Here is an 18,829-nt window from a genome sequence, read left to right as displayed (position 1 = left end):
TAGCTAAGGAAAACTTCAAAACAGTAAAATAGAGACACGCATCAATATTTACTCGTTATAAACTGTGGAAGATTCTTCATTGGTTAATGAAGATACATACAATCTCTCCCGCTGCACAGCAGAGTTGCAGTAAGCTGGCAATATTAGCAGATTTTAACACTACTAAGCCATGCAAAACTGAAGGTACATAACGAAACTGACTTTAAATTGGGGGTTTCCTGCCTGTCTCCACCCTGCTCTAAATCACTGTACTGAAATGAGTCTGTTCTGTCTTACCGGGACAGGGAACAAGATGCTGCTGTTTCATTCACTTTATCTCTTCCTGTACCTCCAGGAGAAGACGTACTAGCTTCTCTTGGCTCATTTTCTAAATTTTTCTAAAGTAACTAAATGTCATGATGGTGAGGGATTGCAAATCTGCATATTTTGTGTGTAATGTACATATAGAATTGCAGTTGGCTGAACTGGCAAGCCATTCCTAGGTAAATATCCTTGTTACAGTTAGTGAAGCACAGTTTGTGTTGGTCACGTTTTGTTTAATCCTGTGTGGTATGCAAAGAAAATCTTTTTTGGAAAAAAAATGATTTTGGTATGTCAGATGATCAGGAATCAGAGATCCAAGTCTCAAGGCATTGCAAGGCGCCTTTAATAAATTGCTGTTAGGTTTGTCGGCGGAAGGCCTCACAAAATCTTCCAAAAAGGATTTTTTTTCAAAGAAATATTATAAAGTGTTGCCAAGAAAAGTGGGCTAATGTTGCACAAAGGGATTCTTTGAGTGAAAGGAGGCTCTGAGCAATACCAGCTGAGTTTTCAGGCTTTTTAGTAGATAAGTGCAATTGTTTGTTACAGCATTTGAAACTGAAATGAGCCTTGGCCAGTGGGTGGAGGTTGTGTTTGTTTGTGTGGTTTCCAGATTCAAAAACCACATGCTAATGTAGTGTTGGGCATGTTGTGGAAGGAACCCAAAATGAATACATTTGTGAAAAGCACACTTCAGGTTGTAGAGTATTTCTGAGCTTGTCTCCAGAAATGTGTTTGCAATTTGAGCGTGTTTTGGTGGTTTGATTCTTCATATTAACAAGCATATGTAATATTCTATTTTTGGTAACGATTTAAATTCCAGCTTATACAATATCCATATGACTTTACATACTAAAAAAAGTTACAGTGAGTTTAGACATCGCATGTTATCATGTCATAGACTGTGACAAGATTTGAAAGATTTGCGTACTTGTGAAAAATCAAGCTTTGGAGGCTGCTTAAAGAACTGGGAGTGGTTGAAATGGGAGATCTAGTATTGGTCTCGTGTAGCATGTACACATGTAATATATTTGGATTTGCATATATGTTAGCTTACTTTTTTAGTAGTTTATCTTAAAATCTTTTTCTTTAAAATATTGCTATCCAACCACACAAACATGGCTTTCATGTTTAGGAGGCCATGCTAATTTTAGGTGGATTTGAATTTCTACTCTGAAACAAGAACACATACGAGGTTCTTAATCGTTTCCTTGTTTTATTTACTCTTCTTTGATCCCTGTTTCATAGGTTCCATAAAATTGTACTATGAATGGTGATTCTGGTGCAGCGGTGGTGACTTCACCACCTCCAACAACAGCCCCTCATAAAGAGAGGTACTTTGATCGAGTTGATGAAAATAATCCAGATTATTTGAGAGAGAGAAATATGGCACCCGACCTTCGCCAGGACTTTAACATGATGGAACAGAAGAAGAGAGTCTCCATGATTCTTCAAAGCCCAGTAAGAAAAGAAAATGCGCATCTTTAATGTGATAAATTTATTATATCTCTGTTGTTTTAATACCTCTAAAACTGGAGATGTTTGTCGTCTTAGACGTATGTTATTTTTTTTTCTGATTAGCCTTTCCTCTGAAGTATCTGTAGCCTGATTTTCTCACATTATCTGGTTGAATGTCTACACGGGAAGCAGCTTCACAGATTTGCTTTCAGAATTCTGTGTATAATCAATCAGTCAACACTTTTTCATATCATCCATCTAGTCCTAGCAAGACACTCTTTCATTTTTTTGTATTTCAGCATTTATGTAAGCATTTAAATTAAATAACTCTTCCAGGAGTAGCTTGTACAGGGCGGGTCTGCCCTGTGTTCAGCTTTTTTATGAAGTATTTTGACATGAAATATTATGCTTCCCTTCTGGAAAAGGTGCACAATAATAAGCAGTGAATGATTGAATTTTACTATTAAAGATGTTTTCCTCCTGGAGAGTGCACAAAACAAAACTGCTCTCACTAAATTTGTTCCTTCTGTAGTAACTGATGGGTAACTTTAGATACAAAAAGCTTCGTGACATGTCTTCACTAAGAGTAGGGATGTAGTGTCACATTTACTGGTTTTCATGTGAAACCAACCCCTTTTATTTAGATTAATATAACTATTGGCATACTTTCATTATGAACTCCAGTATTCTTGTCAAAAGCAGTGTCGTCTATTAGCCGTAGTAAATTTTCCTTCTGCCAAAGGTAAACAATAACAACAACAAGAAGTTAGAAAAGAAGTAAACAGACCCCTAGTTTAAGCACAGTTTTAAAATCCAGTGGCTATTCCTGTGTGTTTCTGGATACCTTCTTGGCTCTTAGTTAATTCCGAGCCATGTTAATATTTTTTCTTCTCTTTCCTGGTTCAGCTACTTTTCCATTCAGGTTTTGTGTTCTTCTAAGTCAGTTGTACGTCTTTCTCCTTCTTCCAGAAATCCATATTAATAGGTTCAATGAGAGAGAATACTGACATTTCCATTTACAGAAAAAGTTACTCCTATTGTTGGGGGTCCAGACAGCGGCAGTAACAGCGTGCGCCCAGTAATACTGCACTGAACTACTTTGGAGAAAAGAGAGAGCACAATTCCATTGAAGTGTTAAAAAGAAGCTCTGTATGAAAGGTTGAAGTTCATTCATACATGCTTTACAATATGACATGTCCTGTTGCCAGGCTTTTTGTGAAGAATTGGAATCCATGATCCAGGAACAATTTAAGAAGGGGAAGAATCCAACAGGTTTATTGGCTTTACAGCAGATTGCAGATTTTATGACAACAAATGTGCCAAACGTCTACCCAGCAGCACCACAAGGCGGAATGGCTGCATTAAACATGAGTGAGTGCACCTGAACATGTAATAGTTGAATTCTCTTGTGTGAAAGGCTTAAAATGAAGACTGTGTGAATGCAATGAAATGTGCTGTGAAGTTTAAATTCTATCCTGTCTGCTCAAGGGAGCATTGCAAACAGAAAAATTAATTGATTAGTTTCTAAAGGCATTGATATGCAATGGGATTCATGTATATAATTCATATCAAAAGCCACGTCAAGTAAAATACCTTAATTGAAAGGTAAGCCTGATAGTGAGCAATAGTTGAAAACTTAAACATTTTAATGTTTACCAAATGGATTGTATACAGGAAAATTAAACTCATTAATAGCTTAGTAACAGTGAAGGTCTTCAGAAAATAATTATTTTTTGCCACTGAAATACTGTTTGCAGCTTTTCTTTGCAAAGTGAAGCTATAGACAAGAACCATTGGCAAGCATAATAAAAACTAGAAGTGTGAAGATGCTTGTGTGCACAGGTTTTATCTTAGGATAACATAAGTCCCTGCCTGTGCTCCAGAGGTAATCTGTAGTTCAGACTGTAGCATGGCTGATTCTGCTCTGTCACAGCTACTCTAAATCACATTCTTCAATGGACTGTAACTAGACCTGCAGAATTTGTAATGCTTTGCCATAATCTTCCTCCTCTGTTTAGCCCATACTTATTTTTTCTTAATTAAATGAATTTGTGTGCATCTTGCTATATGTATAATTCTCCATTCCAGGAATACAAAATCATATCTCAAAGTGGAGTATTTGGGGTTATACTTTTTCTGTTATCAATAGGAAGTTGCATTTTACAGACAATCATGAGTTGGGGGGGGGGGGGCGGGGAATTGCTAAGAAATCATTGTCACCTTAGCTCTAATGAATATTAGGGAAGGAACCATGCTGACTCTATGCACGATTATGTCAGAGGCTATAGTTAGATTCGTGTATGTGCATAATGACATTATAGTAATTAAAGCATGTTGATATTAACTAGTAAGACAGACATATAACAGTTGCTGTAACAATGATAGGTTTTAACTGCTGTTGTACACAACTGCCTTGTGCTTTCTTCCTGTCTCCTTTCCAGGTCTTGGCATGGTGACACCAGTGAATGATCTGAGGGGCTCTGATTCCATTGCTTATGAAAAAGGGGAGAAGTTATTACGATGTAAATTGGCAGCTTTCTACAGATTAGCAGATCTCTTTGGCTGGTCTCAGCTTATTTACAATCATATAACTGTGAGTATTGAATCAACAGATAACTGAACCAATTGTTTTAATGTGCAAGTGAGTTGCTTCCCTCCCTCGTGTCATTTTCTCTTTGTGTGGAAGAGGAGCAAAGTGGGTGGTATTGAAAGCAGTAGTGAAGAGATTTAGTGTTTACATCTCAAGAACAAGAACTGAGACAGCTTGGATATCAGCTACCATAGCCTGAATAGCCTTAAGAGAGTGTGCATGGAAATTCTTATGGTGAAACATAAGGTTTCTGAAGGACTTAGTCTCATGGTATCTTAAATGTTTTGAATAATGATACGTATTATTCTGCAAGGTGATGTCTTCATCTTCTTTCTAAGTACTAAAATATCTTTTCACTAGTCATACAGTTCAATTTTACTGAAAATTCTCCACTGACCTTTTTGAAAAAGAAACCATTAGGATTTCTGAACATGAGCGGACTGCTTAGCTTAACGCTGCGTGCCAACAATTTTCTTTGTGACTGAGTAATCGCTGGCATCCATAATAAGAATGACAAGGAGGTCAAATCAAGGAGGTTTTATGTGCCAGAAGAATGATCAACATGAGTCTCATGAGTGAAGTCACAGCTGTGGTGTGCAACCCAGTTGATTGTTTCCCTAACAGAGCTGAATTGTGTTTTTTAATATAGCAGAGGTTGTCCTTGATGTATTTGCCTTTTTTTGTTGCAATCTGAATGAAGTATGATAATTTCATTATTACTGCTTTTTGAGATTTCAAGATAGATTGCTTGTGAACTGATGAAGAATGTAAACGATATGGGTAGGCACGAGATGAGGGCAATGTTGATTAGACCATTTGGTTACTTCAGTAAGGGAACATATCCAACATAGTGATTCTTGTAAACAATTCTGTGCCACCCCCTGATTTTTCATATGTGACATGAGAATTGATTTTTGTAAGAGACATTAATGCAGTAAAAAGACTTCCAAGCAAGCAGGCTTACAGATGGCTTTCTAGTGTCATGTTCACGCCTGGGAGTATGGGTTTATAGCCATGTGCCTAGAGGCCTGGGCAGGGGGCAGCACAGGCTGATTAGATGATGTTACCAGCTGAGATGGAAGACAGAAGACTTGGAGTATGAGAGCTGAAAGTATTTTAGCTTTTGAAGGGTAAAGTGGTGTTGAAAAGTTTTTGGAGGTGTATTGTCACCAGCAATCACAAGTCATAGTTCGACTTTTCCTTTACAGACTCCTCCGGTGAATAGCATCCTGAAAGGTGACTAAGAGCTGTATTTTACCTTCAGAAGTTGATGTGGAACAAGGTTGTTGTATTTACAAAATAGTCTCACCTTTGTTCTATGTACACATGCATTTAATGGTATTGTGGAAGTAAGGCACTCCTTAGAATGTGGCAGATATTGCTTCATGCAGAGCTGGATTTTGACTACAGGTCTTCTTTTTTCTTTTATTTTTCTTTGAACGGATGCTGTAATTACTAGGCGATTGCATTGAAGTTGAAAGCCATCAGTGTGTATCTCGGATAATAAAGATACAACAGCCTTCTGTGAGGGTTGTGACCCTGTGTGTTAGAGGAGAAAGGAATTGTGAGGATATGAGAGCACATGCCCAACCCGGGCATATCAGGAAGCTGGGTGGAGTATCTTGCTTCTCCGGATCCTTATCAATCACTGGCAGCGGCTGTGTGTGGAATTGTTCAGACTGGTGCAGTCCTGACACAGAAGCAGAATTATAGAGCATTGAGGGTTTTAATGTCGAATGAAGCAATGCACTGTAAGCTTGGCTGCCTCCAGGGTTAAGCAGAATTTGAGATTACAGGTTAGCAGAACGTACTTCATTCATTGAGTCTTGGTTTGCTTTGAGGGCACAAGCTGTTATTGGATCTAATCCTAAAGTAAGGTGGTTTGTGAGTTGCTGCTTGTTGATACTTTTGTTCAGGCTTTCTCATTAGCTTTCAGAACATTTGAGTAATACCTGTTTCTTGGCACGTGTAATTAAGTAAAAGATTTTCTAGATCACTTACGCTTCTGTAATGGAGAACTATTTTGGTGATTCATAAAAGGACGGGTTAACCTGGACTTGCTGGTTTGGTTTAAGGCTCTTATGCTGTGGCATGTTACCAACCTGTCAAAAAGAAGGCAGATTTGTGCTGGAATCTTTTAGATTACTGATCAACTACTTTAAAAATCTTTTTTTTTTCTGTGTTAGAACTATATTTAAGTACATATGTATTTAATGTTGCAAGTAGTACAAGACTGGAGTGAGTGTAAAGTAGGTGCATGTTGGGGAAGGGAAAACTTGGGGGTTGGACCAAATGACCTCCAGAAGTTCCTTCCGACTTCAATCATTCTGTGAAATCTTCATTATTTTTTTTAAAGTTGGGAGGTTCCAATTGTCCAATACTTTTTATTGTACAGTCTTGAAACCGATGTTTTCCAAGCTGTGAATATTTTAGAGTCAGAATTATTTTTGTATTATGAACTCACAGATATCTCACATGGCACCAAGGTCAGTGATGAAACCCTGCTCAGAATCAAGGTGTTTTAGATTTGTGGGCCAGATTCTTAAATTTTCTCACTCACTTCTATTTCATACCTTCTGTTTTTACTAGAATACAAATAAAGTTGGAGTAGAAACTTATTCTTCTAAAAACAAAACAAAAAAAAACTTTTTTGCATTTATCATATTGTATAATTCCTTTTATCTACAGTAATCTAGTTGTCCTTTCCACAGGATGTAAGCATTTACCAATCTTCCACTAATCTGAAGAACTCTGGCATGTACCTACCATCTGGTTCTATTCAACATGGGTAACTTAAGTGTGCTGTATGTTGATGTGACATGTGAAAGTTGAATTGCTTATGCTATGGGCATACTTGCCCATTCCATATTCAGGAACTGGAAGGAATTTTCATATTGTTGGGCCTTATCACATGCTTTAATAAACTATTCCTAATAACTTAGCTCTTACTCATCTTTTATCCTTAGGCCAGAGTAAATTCTGAGCAGGAACACTTCCTCATTGTACCTTTTGGACTCCTTTACAGTGAAGTTACTGCCTCCAGTCTGGTAAGCAATTACTATTTTTCACAACTCTAAAATACAAATAGCTGAATCTGTTCTTTGTGTTTGTAGCTGTTTAAGTTCAATCCCAGCAAATACTTTACTTAGTTTGTTACCTGTGTGAAATAGCTTTATTGAACACGATTGATTTTGGTACAGCTGAGGCATCTGAGAGATAGCTTCCACATGTTCACCACCAGGTGTCCTCCAGTTGATATAGCTGTAAACAGGAGCCAGCTCATTGGGGTAGCTAACCATGTTGTATCCTTGAAAGCCATTGTCTGCTGGGTAAAGTTTGTTGAGGGAAGCAACAGATGTTTCAGGCAGAAATGCTTGTTACAATTTGAAGATACTGTGTCAAGTGCCTAAGTCAGCTGTCATTATTTAATGATATAAGTAGCCAAGAGTGTAGATAAAGTGTGTTTTTTGACACAATGGTAGCAGCTGAAGACAGTACTCCCATAACTGCTAGCTCATGGGAAGCATTTTGTGAGCCTTTATCTTCTTTACTTGCTGCTAAAGTCAACTTGAGTTAATGTGGTTGACTTCTTGTTTTGAATCAAAATGAAAGGTTTCAAACTATTCTTTTGTTCTGGCTGTGGTAAGGTGAGTAACCTCTAGCAGTGAGGTGAAGCAGGTGCAGAGTAGTAACATTTCAAACTTCAACCTCAAACCAGGGACCTAGTCACCTGTCTACAGCCCTCTCATGCACATTTTGACACCTGTTAAAATAATATTTTCAGAATATCGGCGGTAGATGCTGAATTAAGTCAGATTTTTGATGATTTTGATTTATTAAACTTATTTTTTTCCTTTCCAGGTTAAAATCAATATACAGGGAGATGTAGTTGATCGTGGGAGCACTAACCTGGGAGTAAACCAAGCTGGTTTTACTTTGCACTCTGCAATTTATGCAGCTCGACCTGATGTTAAATGCATTGTTCATATTCACACTCCAGCAGGGGCAGCGGTAAGTACACTGTTTTGTTTGTGATCAGTTTCCCCCCACACACCCAAACTGGAAAATAGGTGGGTCCCCCCTAATCATAGTTTTGCTTCCTTTTTGAAGGGCACAAAACCTCTATTCCTGTCTTCAAACATGTGGCTAAATCTGTCAGACTCTTCTTATTCATTTGTTACACAAATGGTCAGACAAATATATTGAGCTCTATAATTGGAAAGCACATATATCATGTTTGTGTGTCCTTTACCACAAAAGACCCTATATTTTGACACTACATCATAAGATCTTTATCCTACTTCATGCTGTTTTTGTAAAGCACAATTTATCACGATTTTCTTAAATATTTCTGTTTTCCTGTGATCTGAGTACAGAAAGCTCTGATAGCACAACTTCAGGTAGGATTTAACACTCCCTTAAAAATGTTGTGGATGCACAGATGGATAAACTCAAATGTTTTTAAAACCAGATATTACTCAAGGTCAACTGGTTAAAAACCAGTTCTACCTCTTCGAAATTTTTTGAGTCATTTGGTCACCAAGTGTCTCAGATAGCTTTAAGCTGTCATTTTCATTTATTTTTAACTGATTAACAGCACTGATGCAAGCATTTTGAGACTGAGATTCCTAAAATTGTCAGGTATAACAGTCTAACAGTGATTCTTAATTTTACGAGTGCTGAAGAATTCTGTGTGTGTTGTGGTTTGTCACTGAATCTCTTGTTTTTGAGGAGAAAAACAAAAATCACTGACTGGAGTGAAAGGAATGAAAGGTGCAAAGATGAAGTTGACTATTTTTTTTATAACGCTGAGTCTTTTCAAATTTATTGTTCATGTCATGTAAAAGCAGCTGTACTGAGTCAGACCCAAGATCAATGAGACTTCTGTACCCAATCTGGGAGTTGTAAAAAATAAATAAAAGCTTTTACTTTAGGGAGCCATCTAGAGTGGTCTTACACTTGTGTATCAATATATTGAAATGTATTATCTCTATTTAGCTATCTATATAGTATTCCAGATGTGTACCTTTTGCAGTTTTGTTTTTTTCCCTACTTTCAAGTAATTAACTTAGCTGTGTTAATGTTCCTCAGGTTTCTGCAATGAAGTGTGGTCTGCTGCCGATTTCACCTGAAGCACTTTCTCTAGGGGACATAGCTTATCATGACTACCATGGTATTTTAGTGGATGATGAAGAAAAGGTGGTTATTCAGAAAAATTTGGGACCTAAAAGCAAGGTCAGTAGTTACGGCTAGAATTAAAGACAAGTGTGGGAGGGAAGGGAGCTACGTTCTTTAATCAGGAGCAAGATGAAATGGATCCATACTTAATTCACTGAAAATACTTGCATTACTGCTGTTAACTTTCTTTGCAATGCCTCTCTAGGTCCTTATTCTCAGAAACCATGGCTTAGTATCTGTTGGAGAGACTGTTGAGGAGGCTTTCTACTATATTCATAACCTAGTGCTTGCCTGTGAGATTCAAGTAAGAACTTTAGTATGATTATATAATAATGGTCTGCTATATTAACCTTTGAACAGATTAACAGTTGTGTAACTTTACTGGTTAAACTATTGATCTAAACTAATGTGATGATTTGTAAAATTGTTATATTACGTGAGGACAGCCAAAATGGTGGTTTAACCAGCAGTATTCCAATACTGAATTAGAACCATTGATTTGATATAAGCTGCCTGTTAAAAATAGAAGTGCTTTCAAAGCCTTAAGGCAACTTTGGTACAAGTACGTTGATTTATTTAGCTTTAAAATTAAGTAACTTCTAGTTTGATTTTTCTTACCCCTCCTCCTTCTCTCAAGAAACTAAAAGGTGACTGTATTGTTCTTAAGGTACGTACTCTGGCCAGTGCAGGTGGACCTGACAACCTAGTGTTATTAGATCCTGGAAAGTATAAAGCCAAGTCTCGTTCCCCTGAGTCTCCAGCAGGTGAGGGTTCTGTATCCCACCCAAAATGGCAGATTGGCGAACAGGAATTTGAAGCTCTTATGCGAATGCTCGATAATCTGGTAAGGCAGACGTTGTTGTCTAATTGTTTCAAATGACAATGTATAAAACACTTTAAAAAGCTGCAGTAAAGACATTAGTAAAGAATGGGCTGTAGGTAGTTAGGATTGTTTATACAGCCTGCGGCCTGTTCCTTCCCAAAGATTAAGGGCTGCCAGAGAAGAAAGTAACATGAAAAGCATCTAAAGAATGCTTCAGGTGTCTTTTGTGGAGGACAGTCTCTGATTTCCTTGTTTATTCATAATCTGAATTTTCTTCTCTATTCATAATCAATGAGATCAGAGGGATCTTTGTATGATTTAGCACTTCAGATGAAAGTATTGTAGTGCTTCCTACTGCTTGGTCTGTTCCCTCCCTTCTGTTCCCACCTCCTCCCCAAATGTGTAAAAAGAATGTTAATGTTTTGTCAGGTGCTGGATCCAGCATAATTTGACTTTTTACTTAGTAAGATGCTGCTAGATCCTAGAAGAGCCCAAGAAACACACTTAAGCAAAACAAAAATAAACAAAAACTTCACATAAAATGGTTTTAGCAAAATCATGGCTGTAATGAATGACAGACAACATTTGCTCTCCAGCTTTAATGGGATGATACCTTTCCCATCAGAAGGCTCCGAATAAGTGACTGTAAACAGTTGTAATGAACACTTGTGATTTAATTCATGTTTATCTTTGTAAACTGGTTTTCATGCTAACATGATGCATATGTCCTTAACAGGTTCCATACTGATGATTACATCTAACACACTTACCAGCACATCTACTTAGTAGTAAATAACCCTTTCCCCACTTAGATCAGTATTTTATTTGTAGTATGGAAAAAATAAATCAGGCTACTTCATTAGTAATTTGAATACCTAATGTCTTCATCTGAGATGGAGAGAGTAGTGATAACCTGAAGTTTATAGAAAAATTTAGCAATAATCAGACTGTTAATGTGGCTGGCTAGGGACAATGCGTCTCCCTGTCACTGACTGGTATCTTTGGCAGATTCAGTTAGATTTCATTTTCTCTAGGGAATGTCAGTTACACAGTTCTTATTGCAAACAGAATCATAAGGGAAATAGCATTGTACATATTAGGAACATGAAGATAGGAAGCTCACTATCATCCATTATAGGCCCTTACTGTGACAAGTAGCCATATATTAGACTGGACAGTTAACTGCATTAGGTGGTAGGTAATGAGTCAAGATGATCTCTGATCAGTAAAAGACGGAGCAGCAGCCAAGATAACACCTCAGCAATGTTTAATGCCTAGAACCTCTGCAACAAGTCCCACATACTTGTGGCTATAGAATTCCTTTACAATTATTTTTTTTCTCTAAAGAATGAGTGCTTCAAGAGAGGCTCTTCACACTGTTTTGCCTTGAGCCAATAAATATTTTTGAAAATATTTGTAAGGGGGGAAACCCTCTTAGTGAAATGGTTAAATGTCCTTTTTATATGTAAAATGCTGAATAAAATATGGCAGGAAACAAGGAAAAAGGGAAATGTGACAGTAGTATTACAGAAAGTTAAAAGGGAAACAAAATATGATTCAGAGGGAGGAGGAGAGAAACAGCATGGGTAGAGAAGGTCAGGAAGGGAGGAGGCTATGGATGTAAAAGTAGCTGTTGGGGGGAAAAAAAAGGAAGCCTTTACTTGTATATGATATGCTGAATTTTAGATTGTTAGAAGAGATCTTTTCAAGTACCCTACGTTTTGTATGTACAAGTGCTTTTTATGTCCTTATAGTAAATCTGAATTATTAGTCGATGAAATTCAATAATCTGTCAAAATTTGAAGATGTAAAAGACTAATTATACTTGCTCTGCTTCTTCAGGGTTACAGAACCGGCTATCCATATCGATGCCCTGCTCTGAGAGAGAAATCTAAAAAGTACAGCGATGTTGAGATCCCAGCTAGTGTCACAGGTTACTCCTTTACTAGCGATGGTGAATCAGGCACTTGCTCCCCCCTCAGACACAGTTTTCAGAAACAGCAGCGAGAGAAGACAAGGTGGCTGAACTCTGGCCGAGGGGATGATGCTTCTGAAGAAGGGCAGAATGGCAGCAGTCCCAAGTCGAAGACTAAGGTGTGGACGAACATTACACACGATCACGTGAAACCCTTGCTGCAGTCTCTCTCGTCCGGTGTCTGCGTGCCAAGCTGTATTACCAACTGCTTGGTCTGTGCCTACCTTACTGTTCATAGTTAGATGATGTAGAGCAACTTGGGGTGGCTGGCACTTAGAGGCTTTGGGAAGAAAAAAGATAACTCTCCTAATTCTTTTCTTCTTTCTTATATAAGAAAACTACACTGTGTTTTACTAACCACTTAATCTCACTTTTAGATGTGAGATATAAAAACCATATGACTTCATAAGGCTTGAAACTGCTTAAGACCTTGGAGCATCTGGTTTTCTTTTGGCTTTTCAAACTAATGACCAAACTGATTCATGGTTTTGATTGAATAGATTCTGTATTTAAATAGTTTAAGGACAAGTTTGTTAGGAATCTACTAATTCTGTCTGCATGAAAGCTTTTCAATTAAAACAGAAATGCAAATTAACTATTCAGTGTGCTGTTGTACTGATACCTAGAAAACGAATCAAGTACTCTGTTACATATACCGACTTAATTTGCAAGCTAGTGGAGTTCTATAAGTATGTATGAGAGGATGGAATTGATTTCAAACTACTTTGTTCTTTTTCCTTAAGCAGTTTTTCCTTGCTTAGTTTCTGAGCTCCTCTTTCTGTCCTGTTTACTACACTTTTGTCTAGCCCAAAGCCTCTGAGTGTTCACAACCAGCTGCCTTCTGCATGTAGTGTTGCATGTAAGTAGATGGCCATAAATGGAAAGTCTTTCCTCCAGTATCAGCTGGGTGCGGCATGACTAAAGTGCAGCTCAGGCCATCAGCAGGCACTAATCGATAGATTCTGCAACCGGTGCTTTTTTTGTTTATCGATGCTGCTTACAGTTAAATTTTGCACTGAAAGACATGTTGATCAAAAAACAAGAGTATCAAATGCTTTTAGATGGGCATCAATAGCTGTTGGTGTGTAACTGTGTTTTTGATATTTTCTTGGGCATATGCAGAGCATCTAAAACATAGGCAGGGATTTGCACATGTACAAGCTTATGTAACAGCTGACTTTGAGTCTAACTGAAGTAGTTCGGCAGCTCTTTAGTAGTGGTGCTATGTGTAATGGTAGTATGGTTACAGATGAGTCTTAAAAGATAGAATTGGTGCTCCTGAAAAGGTGTTTTTTCCAGAACACCTCTTCATTCTTATCTACCCCTTCAAAACTCTGCTTCCTCTCTGAATACAGTCAGAATTCTTTATTTTGAATACTTTTATGAGTTTAATACTCAGGCAATATATGCACTAAAACACAGTGTTAACACAGAAAACAGTGGGGGGAAAAAAGGGGCAACGTTGAGAATCTCTGTCTCTGTGATATCTTTTTGGTTTAAGAAATGAATATACGGATGAACAGGTAGTGTTTGTACCATCAACTTTTTATTAAACTCAGCTATGGTTTTGTCTTCATCGGAAGAGAGCTTAAAGCTATGCATATGTTTGGAGCCTCTTAACCATAGCTTACAAAATAGGTAGTAGTTTATATCTAAAATTATCAGTGAAAGATTGAAGCAGAATTCCTACTCAAACTAGTCGTGTTTAAGGATACGCTGAAATAGTAAAAAAATTCATACCGTATAACAGGTCTGTGTATTTGAATTTTTTAAATGCTTGTTACTAACCTAAAGAAAAAGTAGCTTGTTATATTGAGGCTGTTTCTATATTTGTTTTGACTAAAACTATCTTTAATAAAAAGCTGGAGTAGTTTTTATCTGAGAAGATAATCATCAGTGAGTATTTCACAGCTCCATGTTCATTCCATTTTTTACTTTACAGTTGCAAAGCATTTTAAAATTCTGTTGCTTTTTGAAGTTTGACAATTTCTGGCTATCTTATTATTTCTTGAAGTTACTCAGGAAAAAATGCATAGCGTTTGCTCTATGAACAGGTTTGCTTTACTGTTGAGTGCATTTTCTATGCAATAGCAATCAAAAATTAGGATACCACATGTAATAAACACATCAAGATATCCAGTTAATTGTGCAGCAATTTAAACACAGGTCCATACTAAATGCACTGATCAAATAAAGCAACCTTCTATGAAGAACCCATAAAGCGCTTCAAGTTTGTGTTTGGGATATTTTTGTAACCTTTTAAGCTATAAGTTATAAAATACTCGACATCACCAAACTGTTCCTCTAGGTTGCTGTGCTACAGCTCCAGACTATCTGTGCAGAAACTAATTCTGAAAACAGAACATTTTGCTGAAGTAGCTTATTTTAATGCAAAACTTTGGTGATGCCCACTCTTGCTTCACAGTACAGTACCATTCACTAAACCTGGTTAGTGGCATCACGTTGCTTTTCATACTTCTGTCATCTTATGCTTTAAGTTTGCTTTGATGTTTGCTGAGTATCGGAGGATTGAATCAATGATCTCTCTGTCTCTCTTGTGCTATTTTGTAAAAGCACCAAATGCAGAAAATGAACATGGCAGTAACAGGGTTTTAGAACTCGTGACTTAGATCTTGTTCTACTTCTGTCTGGGTAAGGTATAGTGTCCTTTTTCAACAAATGTGAATTCACTTTGAAAATTTTAAGGCCACTTTTATCAGAAATATCTAACCATACTGGAGTTTTCCTACTCCTGTATTAACGTAAGTCTATTCATAAAGTGAGAAGTGTACTGTCTTTAGAAACGTGTAACACTGCAGTTGTCAGTGTGGCCAAGTGCACAGAAAAACAGCTTTAAGCCTTTTAGTCTTTGTAATCTCTGAACTGCACCTAGCTGTAGTAATTGCATAGCGTTGGGTGGAAGTTAGTTGCAAGTTGACTGGCTTGTTGTTGTTGTTGCTGCTAGCTTCGCTTAAGGGAACCATTGATATTTATAAATGTATCTGAAGGTCCAGTTTATATTATTGAAGAAGCAACTTAACTAGTCTTAGAAACGAATGGAAGAATGCAATCATTGGTTCAGTTCTCTGTTATGTATAATGCATGATCAACTCTTATGTGAATTTGCTGCTGTCAGTGCCCGTAGCCATTACAGCAATTCTGACTGTTCAACTGTTCTTGACGTTACAGTGGACTAAAGAGGATGGACATAGAACTGCCACCTCTGCTGTCCCTAACCTGTTTGTTCCATTGAACACTAATCCAAAGGAGGTCCAAGAAATGAGGAACAAGGTTTGTAATAGCAGTAAAATGCTTTTTAATTAATTCTGGGGGGTCATCATTATGTTAAGTAGTATACTTCTAATGTATTAACTTACTTTGCTGTAAGGGAATTTGGGGGGTTAGATAAGACAACTTTGGTACTGCTTTCCCCCCTTATAACTAGATACTGAAACAGTTCCCAAATTTTCTGAACTCATCTTAGAAAAAGCTGGCATTACTTGTCCACTACATTAAGACTCCCATTGTCATATGTTTTGTTACTGTCAGATCTGTTGCTGGATACCTCTGAAACAACCACCGCAGTGTTCATGGTAGTAATTTTATTCCCTAAAGCCATCCTTTTACACGAGTGATCTGTTTTGATTTCATGAGTTGAAATTGTGGTGAGGACAAAGAAGTCTACTAATCTCTTTGTATCGTATTTTATTATATTAAGATACGCTGCAAAAACTTTTTCGTCCTCTGGAACTGCATGTCATCCTCCTTGAAATAACCTAGCAATTAATTTTCCAGTCTCCAAATTTCAGATCTTCTCGTCACCAGTCTTCCAGTGGGAAAGCCTTGAATACATAGATTTTTTTTCCACTTCATTTCTTTTAAAATACAAAATAAGCACTGGCATCTTGTTAATGCTTAACTTGGTCTTAGTTGTTTTGCTGACTTCTAACTCATGGCCACATGGAACACAGGAGTTGGCCATAATGCTGTGTCACAGGAAAGTCTGTGTAGCGTTACTGGCAGGAATACTGATTTGTGCTAAAAGGACTTGTATAAAGTTGACAAAGCTTTTGCTTTTCCTGACTCAGCACTGTAAATTAACGATCACTTGAAATGAGCAGTCTGGTGAAATTGCTGAGCACTTTCTTGGTGTTTGAAACAAATATTGCTGTATTAAAAATGAATGAAGTGCCTAAAAGGAGAGAAGTAAAACTTTACAATTTTTTGCTCTCCTCATGACAATAAGGGCAGTAAATAAGAAACAAGTGCAGATGATGCAGGGTGTTTATACTTCAACTTCTTCACTTTCTGAATTATGAAGCATTAATAATACCTGGTGTTTCTATACTTGTAAGACTGTATTCCCCTCAATTGAATGTCCCTTCTAGATGTGAAGTAGAGATGTTTCTCAATGCATACTTCATCTTTTTTAGAACAAGAACCAGAATATTTGCAAAATATATTTTGAATTAGTTGTTACAAATTCTTTGCCATTGCAGGATATCTAATTTAAATAGATAATACCTAGATTTAAATTCCTATTTTCTGTTCCTGTCTTCAGTTTTGGAAGATCTGGGGGCATTTAGAATGCAAAAAAAAGTTTGAATACTCTCAGAGGATTGTCAGTTTGTGTAGGTAAATATTTGTATGCCCTTCTAAAAATATGAGCCTGATTAGATGCTAAAATGGAACATTATACAATGTTACAGTAAACTTGGTAGGAAGATGAGATTGTGCTATAACAGACGAGTGACAGAAACCTATAAATGACACATTGGGTACAACAAACTTGAAAAAAAAAATAACTTCTGCAATTCTCTTATCTCCTGGCTTTTTTTCCACAAATTGGATTTGTCTGCTACATGATCTGTACAGTTTTACTGTAAGCCAGTACTAAAAAGAGAGGGACAGTAGAGACTGGTTCACCCACCCTTTCAATTTTTTTTTTTAAAGTAGTTAATTTTTCTTCTGTTGTTTATGTGACTGTATTCTGCTGCTTTTCTTTACAGATCCGGGAACAAAACTTACAAGATATTAAAACTGCAGGCCCTCAGTCACAGGTTCTTTCTGGTGTAGTTGTGGACAGGAGTCTTGTACAGGTGAGAGTATAAAATGCCTAAAACCATTAGCTTAATCTGTGGTGTCCTCTGCTTTCACCTAATATGTCCCTGTAAAATTATTCTTTAATTGGCAGAGGGTAACTGTTTATAAGGTAAGTCTTAGAGGTAACGTTGTCTTTGCAAGAGTGCTCAGGATCAGAAATTTAAGAGGCTTCAGTCATGTAGCTTAAGCATGTCTGTGAAGGTTGCTCCTTTTTTTTTTTCTCTGAATGTAATGCATGAAATTCAGAAGGCTTATTTATATGGATTAGATTCTTGTTCATAAGTAGTTGGGCTTTGTGACAGCTTTTTGTTTGTTTTCCAAGTTTATGTATCTGTTTAAGTATTAATACTGGCCACAGCAGGCTCACTGTGGGGCAGTAGTGTTGTGTGTTACATAAAATATTATGAAACATGATAATACATTTGAGGAGCAGGTTGCAGAAGAAAAACATATTATAAATCAATAAAACTTCAGAGCAGTATATCTGGATATACTACAGATATTAGCTGTGAATCATAGCTCAAAATAAAGTACGAATTAGAGCTATGCAGTTACTCTGTTAAATACACCTGCAAGACTTGAAAGCTCTATATATCCGAGTGCTTTAACTGCCTCTGATATGCATTTTATGATACACTTTGAAAAGTTTGACAAGTCTTATTGTGACCGTAGCATTGCTTATGTTGGGGGTCATATTGTGTGCATGTCAATTCATTGTCATTGCAATTTTATCTACCGGTTACTGTTTTTTTGCATGTTTTTAGCAAGTGCATAATGCTCTTGGTTGATGTTTTAAAGCCCGGGCTCGGTTTGCTCTGTTTACTCAATTTACTGTTACAGGATGCTCCCCTCTCAGACTGTACGGAATCTATTGAAGGGCTCGATCTCACAGAGCAGGCCTTTAGTCCCGCTAAATCTCTGTCTGTTAGAAAGGTACTGCCCTGTCATACTGCTCTAAATACTGTTGTTCACCCTTCATTTTACCTCTTCCTTACCCTGTGACCTCTTCCCTCTGTTAGCTAATGATTTGGCTATAAAAGAAAGAAAAAAATAGATGGATCTCCAAATTACGTGTTTGCAATTATATAAGCAGTTAAATTACCCCGTTAAAGTATATTGTAAGGATTTAATCTTTTACCTTGTCTGTAGAAGCTGATGAGAAAACATTTTTGATACTAAACTGTTGATTAGGTTCTGCATGCAGTTTGTTTCTTTTCGCATGCTATTAATATTAAATTAATCTAATTTGAGATCCATCTGGAGTTAGCTTAATGTCAGTTTAATTACATCAGTGTAATTCCGAAGATATCCACATGCTCAGCGTGTGCCATGTCACACTGTTAAGCTTTGATCCTGCATTGTTTTGTTTCCTTAAAACTTCTTCCAATAAAAGTTGATCTAC

The 18,829-nt window shown here is 37.1% G+C and overlaps 1 protein-coding gene across 19 annotated transcripts in view; it reads left to right on the top strand.

Annotated features, from left to right (window-relative positions):
• ADD1 (adducin 1) overlaps window positions 1-18,829 on the top strand; it is a 59,880-nt gene that overhangs the window by 27,337 nt on the left and 13,714 nt on the right. For 7 of the 19 annotated variants that reach the window (XM_035325704.1, XM_035325711.1, XM_035325705.1 and 4 more), the window contains exons 2-14: window positions 1,549-1,761; window positions 2,967-3,129; window positions 4,200-4,351; window positions 7,315-7,395; window positions 8,210-8,359; window positions 9,440-9,583; window positions 9,732-9,830; window positions 10,194-10,370; window positions 12,192-12,536; window positions 15,514-15,615; window positions 17,334-17,423; window positions 17,519-17,536; window positions 18,268-18,360. In XM_035325704.1, the coding sequence (XP_035181595.1) occupies window positions 1,567-1,761; window positions 2,967-3,129; window positions 4,200-4,351; window positions 7,315-7,395; window positions 8,210-8,359; window positions 9,440-9,583; window positions 9,732-9,830; window positions 10,194-10,370; window positions 12,192-12,536; window positions 15,514-15,615; window positions 17,334-17,423; window positions 17,519-17,536; window positions 18,268-18,360 (1,809 nt within the window). In that variant the 5' untranslated portion in view covers window positions 1,549-1,566. The remainder of the gene's footprint in view (window positions 1-1,548; window positions 1,762-2,966; window positions 3,130-4,199; window positions 4,352-7,314; window positions 7,396-8,209; window positions 8,360-9,439; window positions 9,584-9,731; window positions 9,831-10,193; window positions 10,371-12,191; window positions 12,537-15,513; window positions 15,616-17,333; window positions 17,424-17,518; window positions 17,537-18,267; window positions 18,361-18,829) is intronic. The other 12 variants (XM_035325706.1, XM_035325712.1, XM_035325721.1 and 9 more) reach the window with 5 other exon arrangements.

This window comes from Oxyura jamaicensis, chromosome 4 (genome assembly GCF_011077185.1).
Source record: "Oxyura jamaicensis isolate SHBP4307 breed ruddy duck chromosome 4, BPBGC_Ojam_1.0, whole genome shotgun sequence".
Lineage (NCBI taxonomy): Eukaryota > Metazoa > Chordata > Aves > Anseriformes > Anatidae > Oxyura > Oxyura jamaicensis.
The sequence above is the reverse complement of the archived record's forward strand: the minus strand, read 5'-3'. Positions and strand labels throughout refer to the sequence as shown.